Here is a 13,737-nt window from a genome sequence, read left to right as displayed (position 1 = left end):
GGTCGGGAGCAAGCTTGGTCGTATATCATTTGATGAGACGATGTCCAAGAAACTCAATAAAGTAGTTTAATGAGCCAATATGAATCCATGGGGTAGCGCAAAGCAAAGTAATATTACCAAAATAATACACTCGAAACTCTTGAAAGCACCAAACAGTCAAAATTTTCTTCAAGTTTGACGTTTGGTGACATTTTAATTGTCAAAAAACCATAGACAATACAAACAATAACCACAAATGAGAGGTTTTCGGAAAAAAATAACATTTGAAAAACTTATTTGCACAGAGCAGAAAAGTTACAGTGTCACTGGGACTAATGCCGAATCACACAAATAAAACGAGTCCCATGTACACCCTATGCTAACATTTAAGACTGATATCAAAAAGTGACTCAATTTAATCAGTCACTTCACATGTTATCTTATTATGGCCATACTAGCCGTGCTGGCGTGCACTCATACTCATTCCCTGGCGTGCACTCATACTCATTCCATCAGTAGATAAGTAATATTGAGCTTCAAATTTCAAATTTAAATCGACCAGTTTCTGGACAAGTTGAAGGTGAATTCAAGTCAGTGGCAGTAATTTATTACTAATAAGGTAAGTAATTAACTTATCTCAGTAGTTATAAGTAGTAATCCACCAAAAACGGCGACGGTCTTCTAGCGTGTCGACGACCAACGGTCAGTGAGTCATCTTGGAGGCACGTAACTAACTACAACATCTACAACTACAATTACTAAGGGTCTGTGGCCTGTGGGGTACCTACTGGCGGTTCATCGTTTGTGGAGCTCCACACAACCAACTAGGTAATTCAAATTCTTGAGCATACGAGATTCCAAGTCGGCCATTTTGTCGTTACTGTGAACAACCTGTGTTTGAAGCATTGACTTATATATTACTAGCGTAAGGATAGGCCCAACCGCACTAGAAAATGACACCCTCGCGTTGGCCCTAAAATCTCATAAATCTGTCATAATTTGTATGAATTAGGGCCAGCGCGCGGGTGCCATTTTCTTTTGACAAAACGTTCTGACGGGCGTATCCTTCCTTTTGAAATCATTGGTTTGAAGTAGGTTTAATGTCCGGCGGCCGGGGCATGGGGAAATTAAATATTATAAAAATATACCTAGGTACGGTCAGCTGCAGATAAACCTGACCCCCCTCTCTTAGTAACAATGCTTCTGGGAGGGGTTAGGTTTCTCTGCCCTTTACTGTACCCATATATTAATAAAAGCTATGTTTTACTTTCAGCGTGACAATATGGATAAGATTAAAATATATCTAGATAAACATATTCAGAAAGGCAATACCTTCTCAGCATACTTGAAGTTGGAACATGCTGAATACAAGAACGGTAAATCAGAGATAATGAGCCCAGAGTATGTAGTGTGTAGCATTGCCATCTTACAGGTAAAAGTGGCCATATTATCATGGGTTAGTAATACTTTATGGAACACAAGCATAACCAGCACTTTTAGGTTCAGTAAACGTAGTAAAGACTGTTTAAACTGTGTGTTAAATTTTAAAATTAACAACAGCACCCTCACAATAGTATCTACAGAATGTTCTGGCGGATTCATACAGGCACCGGAGAGTTACAGCTTATCCGACCTCATGTCTGGGAATGTGAAGGTTGCAGGTGTCATAGACATTTTCATGGAACCCAGCCCAAGCAGTGCTTTGTATGACGACAAGGACCTGATTGACTTCAGCCTGAAGGGAATAGACGGATCAGTGGATGTCCACCGCCATATAATGGCTGCTAGCAGTCCTGTATTGAAGGCCATGCTGACAGGCCCATGGAGGGAGGCTAAACAAGGCATCCTAGATCTCAAAGATGTCCACATATCAACTATTCAACATCTAAAGGATTATATTTACTTGAACAAAGTACCGGAGACAGGGCTAGATGAATTGATCAAACTGGCCAAATACTTGTCGATGACAACATTGGTGAAGATTTGTGTGTTCCATATACTGACAGGTTTGACTATGGACAATTTTTGGAATTGGATCCATTTTGCAGAAGCTAACAATATTTCGGAGCTGAAACCATGGCTGCTAGATTCTGTAAAAAGGAGTGATGTTACTCTAGGGATAACTGATTTCATAACTAGCTATGAAGTATTGACTATTGGCAATGAAGGTAATGAAGAAAAAATTAGGCAAGATGCTGAGTGAATAAAGAAAAAAATATTTTATGCTGACATCCTGTCAGGCTCATAGTAGGACATTGAAAAAAATAATTGCTATGCATGATTTTTAAATAACAACACTGGATTTGTTTTCTGTTTTTAAAATAAGTTAAGTACTAGTTAACATGTTAAGTTTTAAAATTTTCTTAAGTTGAAGGTTTGTTTTTCTTTGGTTATGTTGATTAAAGTTTATTTTTATATAATAAATAATACCCTAATAACCTATGTAGCTACTAAGATTAAAGTTTATCTACTGAAAAATATTGTTTTTTTTATGCGGCTCCGTTCCAGTCAGGTACTGCTACTGGCGCTACTGGCACAATAGTTTCGATGCTCAGGTTGCTCAGCAATATTAAAACTGATAAACATTAGACTGTTAAATACTTATACTAGGTACTATAGAGCTTCCACTATGTTATTGTATTTTAGACGTTTCCTTATGTCTGGTAGGTAAAGTTGGTTTTCCTTTGCAGCCGTCCAATATGTATGGGATTTCGAATGACTAAAAACCAATAATATAATGGACAGAGTATAAATACTAATATAATAATATTATACAACTATAAATGCGCCGACACACTAGCGGACGCGGCTTACGGACACCGGACACGGCTGTCAGCCGCGACTGATAGTGTGCACGGTCTTTTGGGACAGTTCGTGCCAGATCACTCTGGGACGTCATTGTCGTTCAGCTTTCAGACGTCCGAGAGCCGTCCGTGTACACTATCAGTCGCGGCTGACAGCCGTGTCCGTAAGTTGCGTCAGCTAGTTTGTTGGCGCCTTAAGAGGTAGGAATGAGGAAGTCTTTCATTACGGATGTTTGTTAAGACTGATTCACACACTGAGACGTACTTACATGGCTGGGCTTGTTGTATACATAAAAATAGTAGGTAGTGACTAGGTTGTGGCTAGTCGTTTCACACTATGGTAGTGTATGGGTTGTGACTAGTCGTGCCAAAGCATCTCCACACTGGGCTCGCTAGCTTGTGACTAGTCGTGCCAAAGCATCTCCACACTGGGCTCGCTAGCTTGTGACTAGTCGTTCCAAAGCATCTCCACACTGGGCTCGCTAGGTTGTAACTAGGCGCGTAAACAGCCATTCGCTAGTCAACGAACCACTCAAATATGCTCCATATTGCAACTCTATAAAGTTAAATTTGTATTGTAAGTATATGACATGAACATGACTCAAGTTGCTCTTCATTGTGCCCCAGCAGTGCGGATGTGATGGGTCGCGATGAAACAGCTACCAAAGGACCTTTGTACACAATATAACGCTATTGTGGCAATATGTTTTCTCTTGCATGAATATAAAGTAATTGTATTGTATGTAATTAAGTACTGTACTTAAATTTGGTTCTCAGTAAGATAGATTAGGGTTAGTGGGTCATTCCATTATATTGTCTGTGGGGGTGTAAGACCTGGCTCTCTCAAGTGGAACCATTGTGCATATCTCGAAGGTCTAAACTGCCTTCCTAAGCTTTGACCATTTCCCACCACGCTGGTCCACTGCGGATTGGTGGGTTCACATATCTAGATGTGCTTAATCTAGATATTGGGGTTTCCTCACGATGTTTTCTTTCACATGCAACATGAATATCCCCGAATTTAATTCTACAAAAATAAATAACATATAGCATACATAATATTATCTTTTATTTATAATAAAAACTACTATTAATAATTCAACGTATGGTATAATTAAATGAGACATTTTCTGACATTCTCTATTAACAGGATGGTTGTGGTTTTCAACCTTTTCCACAATCTTCAGTCTCGAGCCATCATTGTTCAAAGCCAACTTTAGCATCATGGGGCAGTTGTCCTTATAAGTCGTCGTATGCCGTATGCCTCTGCCTTTCGACTTAAAAGCACGGCCTCCCATTTTACATGCATACGTCAGACTATAGTATTTCAGATCTTCGTTGCATGATGCTAATTTCTTTGGGCACACGGCTTTGGACTTTTCAATAGTTTTCGCAGTCTTCTTCCACAACTGGACACAATTTATTCTTTCGTAATTTGTAATAAACGTGTCCAGTTCGTGTCAAAAGCGACTCAAAATCCATTCTTTGAAATAAATTCAAATTTTTTCAACAAAAAACATCACCTTTGTTTACAATGACCGCCATTATAACCTTAAAAGTAGAAAGAGCAACTTGTGTCATGTTCATGTCATATACTTACAATTTAACTTTATTGTGTTGCAATATGGAGCATATTTGAGTGGTTCGTTGACTAGCGAATGGCTGTTTACGCGCCTAGTCACAACCTAGCGAGCCCAGTGTGGAGATGCTTTGGCACGACTAGCCACAACCTAGACACTTCGAAAATAGTATTTATCTGCTATGCATATTCAGTAATGTACGTCTACTACTTACTCGCACTCGCACTAAACAGTGTGTGAATCAGCTTTTAGTCTTCTATAATTAAATTTGCTAAGGACCTACCTATGTAGAAAGCTGACACAGCAGCACTCTGGATTAACATTTTGTCTAAGATTCCCACGGGAAAACTTTCACATTACAGGATTAGGGTGACTTGCACTAAACATTTAAATCTATTGCTGTCTTGCTCTGACACTATACTGTCAAAGCAAGGGAGCAAATTTTTGTGTCAACTTCACACAAACTATATTAAAATTTGCTCTGACCCCTTAGCATGAATTTTCATCGTGAACGTGAAGTAGTATTCATCAAGTTATTTTGTATGAAAATATGAACAGCACCCCTGGCGGTCGGTAGCAGAACTAAAATGTCCCTACAAAATTCATCGAGTAATTTCACGTCACGTTCACGATGAAAATTCATGCTAAGGGGTCTAATTTGTTATAACATTTTATGTATTTTCTTTCTCTGTATGCATTACGTAGGTGTATGTTGCAAAATATATTCAAATATTTTCTGTCATATTTGTAACTACGCCCTACGGCATAGCAATAGCATACGTTGAGGAACTCTGAAAATAATGCACTTTACCATTGACAGTAAATAAAGTAGACTTTTGGCCTTCTGCGGTCTTAGAGGTGGTTGGATGATGGCAATATGGCCGATATAAGTAAGTAACTATGCTGAATAAATTATTATTTAGTTAGTACTAGCTGTTCCCGCGAGCTTCGCTTCGCCTTAAAAAGTTATCCTGTGGGAATTCCGGGATAAAAAGTAGCCTAGGTTTTTTCTCAAGGCCTAGACCTCTAGACCATATGTATACTAAATTTCATTCAAATCCGTTCAGTAGTTTTGGCGTGAAAGAGTAACAGACAGACAGACACAGTTAAGCTCTTAAGGCGCTGGCAGCTCTTTAAGGCGATAATCCTACCTACATGTGATTTGAAATTAATAATGTAACTAACTATCATTTAATATTGAATGAAAAAACTGTGTATATTAGTGCGATGGCCCGGGAGAGTCGCCACCTAGCGGTAAGTAGCTGCACTAGCTCCGCGCCATACAATTTTGCGTTAGGTTTCACTGCTCAATCGATATTGAAAAACTTACACTAAGCCCCTAGAAGAGATAGATAAATACATTATTTATTTACCTGAACACAATAGATACATACACAAGTTACACGGAAAGATATGTGTATGTGTATGTTTGTTACTTCTTCACGTCAAAACGGCTGAATCGATTTCAATGAAATTTGGTATGGTAAGCAACATGTCAACCTTATATAATCAAAGATGTCAACATGTGCATTTTTAGCCAGTCACCATATGTCACTAATAATATGTCACATGTATTAAATACATTACGTAACATAAACAACGTACAACGTTGTTGGTTTTCTAACTAAATACCTCATCACGACCCACCACGTCCCCACTGCTGGGGCACGGGTCTCCTTCCAATGAAGGAAGGGTTTAGGCCTAGTCCACCAAGCTAACCTAGCGCGGGTTGGTGGACCCCAACACAAGCAAGCTTGTGCTGAGAGAGTTGTCGGGTAAGTGGGCAACCCGACTACTACAACTAAATACCTAAATGTCAGCAAAAGGCTTCCCACTCAGCATAATGCATCTATAAAAAAAATCCCCACTAACCTCTCTGCTGCTGCTGCTTCCTCATCTGCTTCTTGTGCTTCATGCGGCGGTTCTGGAACCAGGTCTTGACCTGCGTCTCCGAGAGGCTGAGCGCGCCCGCCAGCTCCACTCGCTCGGGGGTTGACAGGTACCTCTGGGACTCGAACCGCTTCTCCAGACCTGCCGCGTGGGAGGCGGTTAGTATGTATCTTCTATATCCTAACTTTAATAATAATAATATTATAAATGCGAAAGTAACTGTGTCTGTCTGTGTGTCTGTCTGTTACTCTGTCACGCCAAAACTACTGAAAGGATTTGAATGAAATTTGGTATACAGGTAGTCTAGACTCTGAGAAAGAACATAGGCTACTTTTTATCGCGGTATTCCCACGGGAAAACTTTTTAAGGCGAAGCGAAGCTCGCGGGTACAGCTAGTAGGATATATAGAGGATACAATAATCATGGAAGTAGAAAAAAATAAAGTCTTTATTTCTTCTTCCATGACAACAATAAAGAAAACGAAAGGTGGCGTATAGATATTGTATATCGAAATGATAATAAAGATATTCTTGGCTTGTTGATGGTAAATGTATATTGACGAATTAAATAAGTAATAGAAACAGTGCGATATTTATAATGAGATAAGAATTATGTATTAGAATTAGTAATTAATAAAATGTGGTATGAATTCTTCGAGTTGTTATTTTCGTAATGATTGACGTATTTTTCTTCTTCTAAAAGTAAAGCGCCGGGCATAGAGCCCGACGCTCGTTATAAGGAGGCATCGGCGTGAACAATATATAGTCTGAAATTTTGTATGGGGGTTCTTTTTAGGACTTAGGTGCTCACTAAGACGGGATTTTGCGAAATTCAACCTCTAAAAGAAACTTATAAAGTTTTAATACCTAGTAGGGTTTTGAAATTTGGAAGGGGCGTAGATTAGGTATACCGTAGATACAGGTTTCAAGTAATTTTGTATGAAAATAAGAACAGCGCCCCTGGCGGTCGGTAACAGAACTAAAATTTTCCTACAAAATTCATCGAGTAATTTCACGTTCACGATGAAAATTCATGCTAAGGGGTCTGATGACCGGGCCGACGGCGACGGGTTCAGAAATTGACTCATAAACTTATTAACCATCTTACCGAGTGTCGACGAAGTTAGCGCGACCACAGTGTTCATTACTGAATTTGTCTCTCAAATATTATGGTTGTGATATTTTTAGAAAGCCCCATTTTACACGATATATCTAAGTAAGTTCCTTGTATAGAAGGGGGTCAGAAGATAGGTTCTTAGGTAATCTAAATAAACATATTGTAAATGTGAAAAAAATGAGTACCTACATTAGGTATACCTATATATTTATTCGAGCAATTAGCTAAATGTTCCCATCATAATATATTCTGATGCGCTGTTTAATGTACCTAAGTACCTATACTTCAATATGGCAGAAGGTGACATAAGCCTTGTCATGTCATTTGTCAGTGACAAAAAAATAACATAATTTAGAAAAATTGACACTGGAAAATCACAATGCGTACAAAAAATACGCACGGCTCACGTAAATGTGTAATATTTCTTCATTCTATAAGATTTTAAGTTTGCCGGTAGTGGTAATTCGCCCTTGTGGTTTCAATAAACCCATCTAATCTACATCAATATATAATTCATTAGTAAATAATGAGATATGGATCAATTCAGTTCGCTCTCACCGGAACTGATAAGTTTGTCGCACTGTAGAGCGATCCGAGCCCGAGCACAGGATTCGAAACCTCCGTTTACGTTGCGTATCGTCAAATGTCACTGTCAAAATGTAAGGCAAATTTGTTAGTTCCAAAAGTGGCATTTGTTTTTTCCATGTTAGGTGGAATTTCACCAAACGGTAAACGTATTTAGTAGCCTGTCAGTTAGTACAAAATGTATTTAAAATTTGATTTAAATACGTTTAGCGTTTGGTAAAAGCCACCCTTCGTGTAGATTCGAAAATAGTATCGAATCCTATGCTCGCGCCTTTATGTGTATGAGACTAAAGGAGCGTCTTGCATCTTGACGCATCGCATTCAGTCTGTGGGGACATCTCACACACGGCCATCCGACCCTAAGCTGAGCCTGTAATATTATGACAAATACCAACCCATGTGATACTACTACACAGATCTGATATACATATAAGATACATGGATAGGTAGGTACAATAAGGTAAGTACATATTATATCATAGACGTAACAAACAAAAAATATTTTACTACCAAAAACCCGAGTACAAAATATGTAAGTATAAACAAATATCTGCCCCGCCGGGAATCAAACCCGGACCTTCGGCATAGTCAGTCTCTAACCGCTACACCATGTTTTATGGACGTGGTCTGAAATAAATTTTTATTCTATTCTATTCTATTCTATTAGGTCGCCATACCTGTGAGCTGTGGGTCAGAGAACACGGTCCTTGCTTTTCTCCTTCGGCAGTGCTTGAGGGCCGATAGAGACAACTCCGATGGACTGAATAGTGCGTGGTACGGGACTCCTGCGAAAAACAATAATATTATTAAAGTCAAAGTCAAATGTTTTTATTCATCGTATAAATATGAAATTTTCTGATGAACGTAAATTTTTACAAACGGATAAGGGGGGATTATCACTAAGTAATCATCAGAGTGGTTGTAGCTCAGTCGGGTAAGCGCCCGCTTCTGACGCCAGAGATGCGGGTTTGAATACCGGCGCTGACATGTACCAATGAGTTCTTTGGAATTTAAGTAAGTACATCGCTCTTACAGTGAAGGAAAAAATCGTGAGGAAACCTCCATAATAATATCTAGATTTAGCACATCTAGATATTATGTTAATCCACCAACCTGCAGTGGACCAGCGTGGTGGGAAATGGTCCAAGCTTAGGAAGGCAGTTTAGACCTTGAGGATATTCACAAAGATTCCACTCGAGAGAGCCAGGTGCAGGTACTTACACCCCCACAGTGAACATAATAGAATAGACTAGGTAATCATCACAACCCATCACGTCCCTACTGCTGGGGCGCAGCACAGATCTCCGTCTAGGGAAGGGTTTTTAGGCCAAATCCACCACACTGGCCTAGTGCGGGTTGGTGGACCCCAAAACAAGCAAGCTAGTGCTGAGAGAGTTGTCGGGTAAGTGGGCAACCCGACTGTCAGATGTTTATGATTTATCAGATTGACCCCTTGAGGCACCCCATTTCCGTTATTCCACTATTTACGGGACACCGTGTAATATTAATCGTTTTTGTTTTTATAAGACTACAATTTACAAGCTTTATTACTTAGTGGATAACGGTGTGGATTGTACACTTATTAATTTACTTTTTCTAACAACAATTTATATGATATAGGTACCTAGGTGCACGTGCTAAAATAAAATTGTTCGTTTTATCCCAAATAAAATTTAAAAAAAAACGCCGCAGTTTATACAATAGGCTACTTGAATCTTTTTTAAAGTAGGTTTAATATGATTAATAATTCCTCTATTCAACCAAAAAAATAGTCAATAGGTACTTTTTTGGACCATGCAAATCGCAAAACTTTATCTTAAAAGTTCTACTTATCATAAATAAACAGGCGAAAACGGTATCAGCCATATTTGTTTATAAATTATTACTTCTGTGACGTGATGACGTCACATGACGCACACGGGTAGAAAACAATCATTTGACATTTAACTACAGTCGTCGAAATATAATAGGCCCGTTTGGACAGCTACAAAAATTTTCTATTTACTCTTGATTTACTTGATGTAATACATAAAAAGACACATAATATATGGTTTATTATTTAACGGCCGAAAGAAAATAGAACTTTTAAAGCACCAAGAGTTACTTATTGTATGTGATTAAGGTTTGACACCAGCTGTCATCCCATACATTTTGAAGCTGTCCAAACGGGCCTCTTATATTTAGACGACTGTAATGACAACAAAGCTACGAGAATAGATAAAAATATGTCAGAGTGACATTACATATTTTCAACCTTTATGACATCACATCCTGTCGTAATGGCGGATAGCGTTTTTTCAGCATTCATTTTTGTTTATGTATTTTTTTGCTTTTTTATTCAATTTATGCAACCATCGTAGACATTTATTTGTGAAATCGATATACAGGGTGATATTTTCGCGAAAAAAAAGTTATTCTCCATAGTAAAAAGTCACGTGACCAACAAAGTTTCTATGGAAAATGTTTTTTTTCTCGCGGATTTTGAAATTCTGATTTCAGTTTTGGGCTTAGATATGACCAGTAGCACATTTAGGTTTCGGCTTAGTATACCCTGTATATCGGTTTTGTAAGGTAAATACTACACCAAATACTCATTTATGGCGCCAAATTTGATATAAGTCAAGTAGCCTATTGTGGTGTCAGCCGCCAACTGTCGTAGGTACGTATCGGACCAAATAGATATTCATAAATGTATTGCGAAATAGCATACGCAATGTCTTATGTGAATTTCTATACGAGGAATATATACTTAGGTATTGCCGATGCGTCCGTTACGTACGACGCCGATAGGTAGACGCTTACCTTAAACCTTTAAGGTTAGGTTTAAACCATAGGCTAAGTTCAGTTTGATAATTGTACCTACTCAAATTAGTTAAGGGATCTAATTGCTTTTTGGCAATAAGCCCGCCTTTATATACGTTTGTGTTTTTTGATTTGTAACTGTTCTCTTTTATGTTTGCTTTTGTATGTGTACAATAAAGTGTATAAATAAAGAAATAAACCTATACGCCGCTAACTCAGTCATCGGTTAACTCTTTGCCTATTGTTGACGCAGCCTTATTATGAACAGTCAAACTATGGAGCACTCACATCAAAGAGTGCGATTTTGCTAAGACTTTTTATGATCATCAGTTATTTACTTACTTTTACATACAAATAAAAACCGATTGACTATGGATTTTTAACGGATTTGCCCTTTAATAAATATTACAGATCGACTAAATACGATCTTAAAAAAATTGTTAGGATCCAGCACTTCCGTTTTCACGACTTTATAGTTGGACTGTACAGTGATGTAGTGTATAATACACTGTATAATACGTTGGTAGGTATTATGCTAAAGCCTTTTAGAAGCCCAGCCTGACACTTTTTACAAGACGTTTGACGAAAACATTTACTTAGATTAAACAACATTGTTCTAAGTACAGATAACTAGTTCTTTTAAAGGGTTTATCATTCTTTTTGGGGAACAATACCATGACGCTATCGCCCAATGCTTTCGGAGTGGTGTAAGCATGGAATGGAAGTAATAACTAAGTACTACAAAGTACTTATTACTTATATGGGTGTAAGTTCAACTGTGGGGAGAAGAGGGCAGGGCCTTCTTAAGGGAAATCACCAGACGCTTGAGGAGTCGTGGTCTGGGATCTTCTTCCGGGGCACACCTGATGCAGAGGCTATCCCTGGCTGTGCAGCGTGGTAACGCTGCCAGTGTCATGGGTACCTTTGGGTCGGGTGTGGCTCGGAGGGGTATTTTTGATTAGTTAGTTATAATAAGTAAGTAGTAAGTATATTTGTAGATATATTATAATTATTATTAAATTTTTTTGACGAAACTTCTAGTGGATATAATGCATGTTGGTGACTTATATGTTTTTATGAATACACCAAAATAAGTTATGGTTGTTATAAATAAACCAAAGAGGTCAAGATCCTACATTCTGTAAAGCGCACCCTAGATGATATATTCATATTGAAGATTGTGCAATATAATTGATCGTCTAGGGTTAATATTGAAGATTGCGCAAACGTCATTTGGATACAAAACGCAATTCAATCTTATTGCGCAAAACATATATTGTACAATATGATTGTAGGTCTAGGGTGCGCCTAAAACGTTGACCCTACCACCGACTAAACAAAGCACTAACTAACTTCAATCTGCTTCATAAGAAAGTGTAGGTGTGAGTTATGTTATACGATCCAATTTAAACTTCAAAACTTACCTTGCGATAGGAAATACGGGGCGTCGACCGCCTTGTACGTATTCGGCGTATGTAAATATGCGCCTAAGGCCCCCATGACTTGCAAATACGACCCTTCCCGGCCTGGCACGTGAGGTCTCATGTCACTTGGCACTGGGAAATAGGGCTTTGGCTCAGGTCTTTCATAGTCGAAGGAACGCCGTATGGAGTCAACTGGTGTAGGAGCCTTAAAATGAGGTTTCTGTCCACGAAAGAGGATGTCTTCGATCAGAAATGAGGTTTTTGAATTAGGTTCCCGACTCGACTCGGTCGGAGTGTCACTGCGCGTCTCACGATCCATTTTTGAAATTAACCGTTCTGTTTACAAAAAGTTCTCGCACATATTTTTTTCGTGGCGGCTCTAACCGGCCAGTCTCATTTCACAAAAGCAAACCTCACCGCGCACTGCTCTAAATTCGAAAACAGTTTTGTCGATTGTAAAATTGAGTTACTATTGAATATTTAAAATCCGAATGCCGCTGTTAATTAGGCTCGTTTCGTCGCTATAATGAGAATCGATAATAATTGCGAACTAACTGGCCGGTTGGCGGCTATTTGGCTGGAAACGGGTCGTTACGTGCCGCGTTCCAAATTTAACTGTCGCGGTAACAGATGCGGGGGTGGGGGCGGCGTGGGGTTGGGGGCGTGGCTTGTTCTGTGGAGGGAGTTTTTTTTAAACCCCGTCTTCTTCGGAGTTGTTTTTTTAAGTTTCCCCAGATTGTCGCAGTTAAATGGAATCTGAGCGTTCGTTATTTGGAATTAAATGGGTTGTTATTTAGGTGTGTGCTGGCGATTTCAGTAAGGATTTGGGCTTATGTTTTCATTTCAAAGTTCAGTCCCTATTGGTGTGAGAATTACCTAGGTATTTTTTAAATTACTTATCAGATTTATTTTTATAATATTTGTTTGTCTATAATTAAAATTATTGCTGTTTTTTGTCCAAACAACATACCAAACTTATTTTTTAGATCGGTTTTGTTTCGGTTAGGTGATGGACAAAAATACTTTATTGGCATCTTTAATAACACCTTCGATTTTTATAGATTATACAAAAATTAAAAGCTAATATCCGTCAAAATTTAGATTTAAACTGCCGATGCGTATTTTAATTATTAGCATTATTATGAAAAACATGTCTTGTGTTAAAAGGGGGATATCATGCTATAAGCATTTTCTACCAGCCAACCTACAGGAATTGCCTACTGTGTACAGGAAGAAATCATAAACTTTAAGTTTATGTAAGTGCTACGAGACTGCTACGAGAAGGCTACGTAGCACGGTCGTAGCTATTTCGTAGCCCTCGTAGTAGTAAGCTTAAAATGATAAAATTAAATAGAAAAGTGTTTACATACTTTGGGCCACTTGCTGAAACACATTAAATCTGGATTTAGTGTCAAATCTCTATTTAAACGTCATTCCATATAAAATTTAGTATCTGAGATTAAAAAACCGACATAAGGTACCATGTAAAATGGCAGTGATTACGAATACTTACCTACTTGAGACATTTAAAATTTTGCGAACCATCTTATCAGACCT

The 13,737-nt window shown here is 38.4% G+C and overlaps 2 protein-coding genes across 2 annotated transcripts; one reads left to right on the top strand and one right to left on the bottom strand.

Moving 5' to 3' along the window:
* The first annotated feature begins 441 nt into the window (after window positions 1–441).
* Window positions 442–2,457, top strand: LOC119694718. Its single transcript, XM_048632134.1, has 2 exons — window positions 442–598; window positions 1,253–2,457. Exon 2 carries the CDS (start codon window positions 1,262–1,264, stop codon window positions 2,180–2,182), a length of 921 nt encoding a protein of 306 aa, XP_048488091.1. The 5' UTR covers window positions 442–598; window positions 1,253–1,261; the 3' UTR covers window positions 2,183–2,457.
* Window positions 2,458–5,556: 3,099 nt separating this feature from the next.
* LOC119694684 (brain-specific homeobox protein homolog) lies at window positions 5,557–12,687 on the bottom strand. The gene is made up of 3 exons (XM_038121486.2): window positions 12,181–12,687; window positions 8,632–8,739; window positions 5,557–6,394 (listed from the first exon to the last, which is right to left on the bottom strand). Exons 1-3 carry the CDS (start codon window positions 12,497–12,499, stop codon window positions 6,231–6,233), a joined length of 591 nt encoding a protein of 196 aa, XP_037977414.2. The 5' UTR covers window positions 12,500–12,687; the 3' UTR covers window positions 5,557–6,230.
* Between the last annotated feature and the right edge of the window lie 1,050 nt (window positions 12,688–13,737).

Source organism: Plutella xylostella, chromosome 30 (assembly GCF_932276165.1).
Source record: "Plutella xylostella chromosome 30, ilPluXylo3.1, whole genome shotgun sequence".
Taxonomy (NCBI): domain Eukaryota; kingdom Metazoa; phylum Arthropoda; class Insecta; order Lepidoptera; family Plutellidae; genus Plutella; species Plutella xylostella.
The sequence above is the reverse complement of the archived record's forward strand: the minus strand, read 5'-3'. Positions and strand labels throughout refer to the sequence as shown.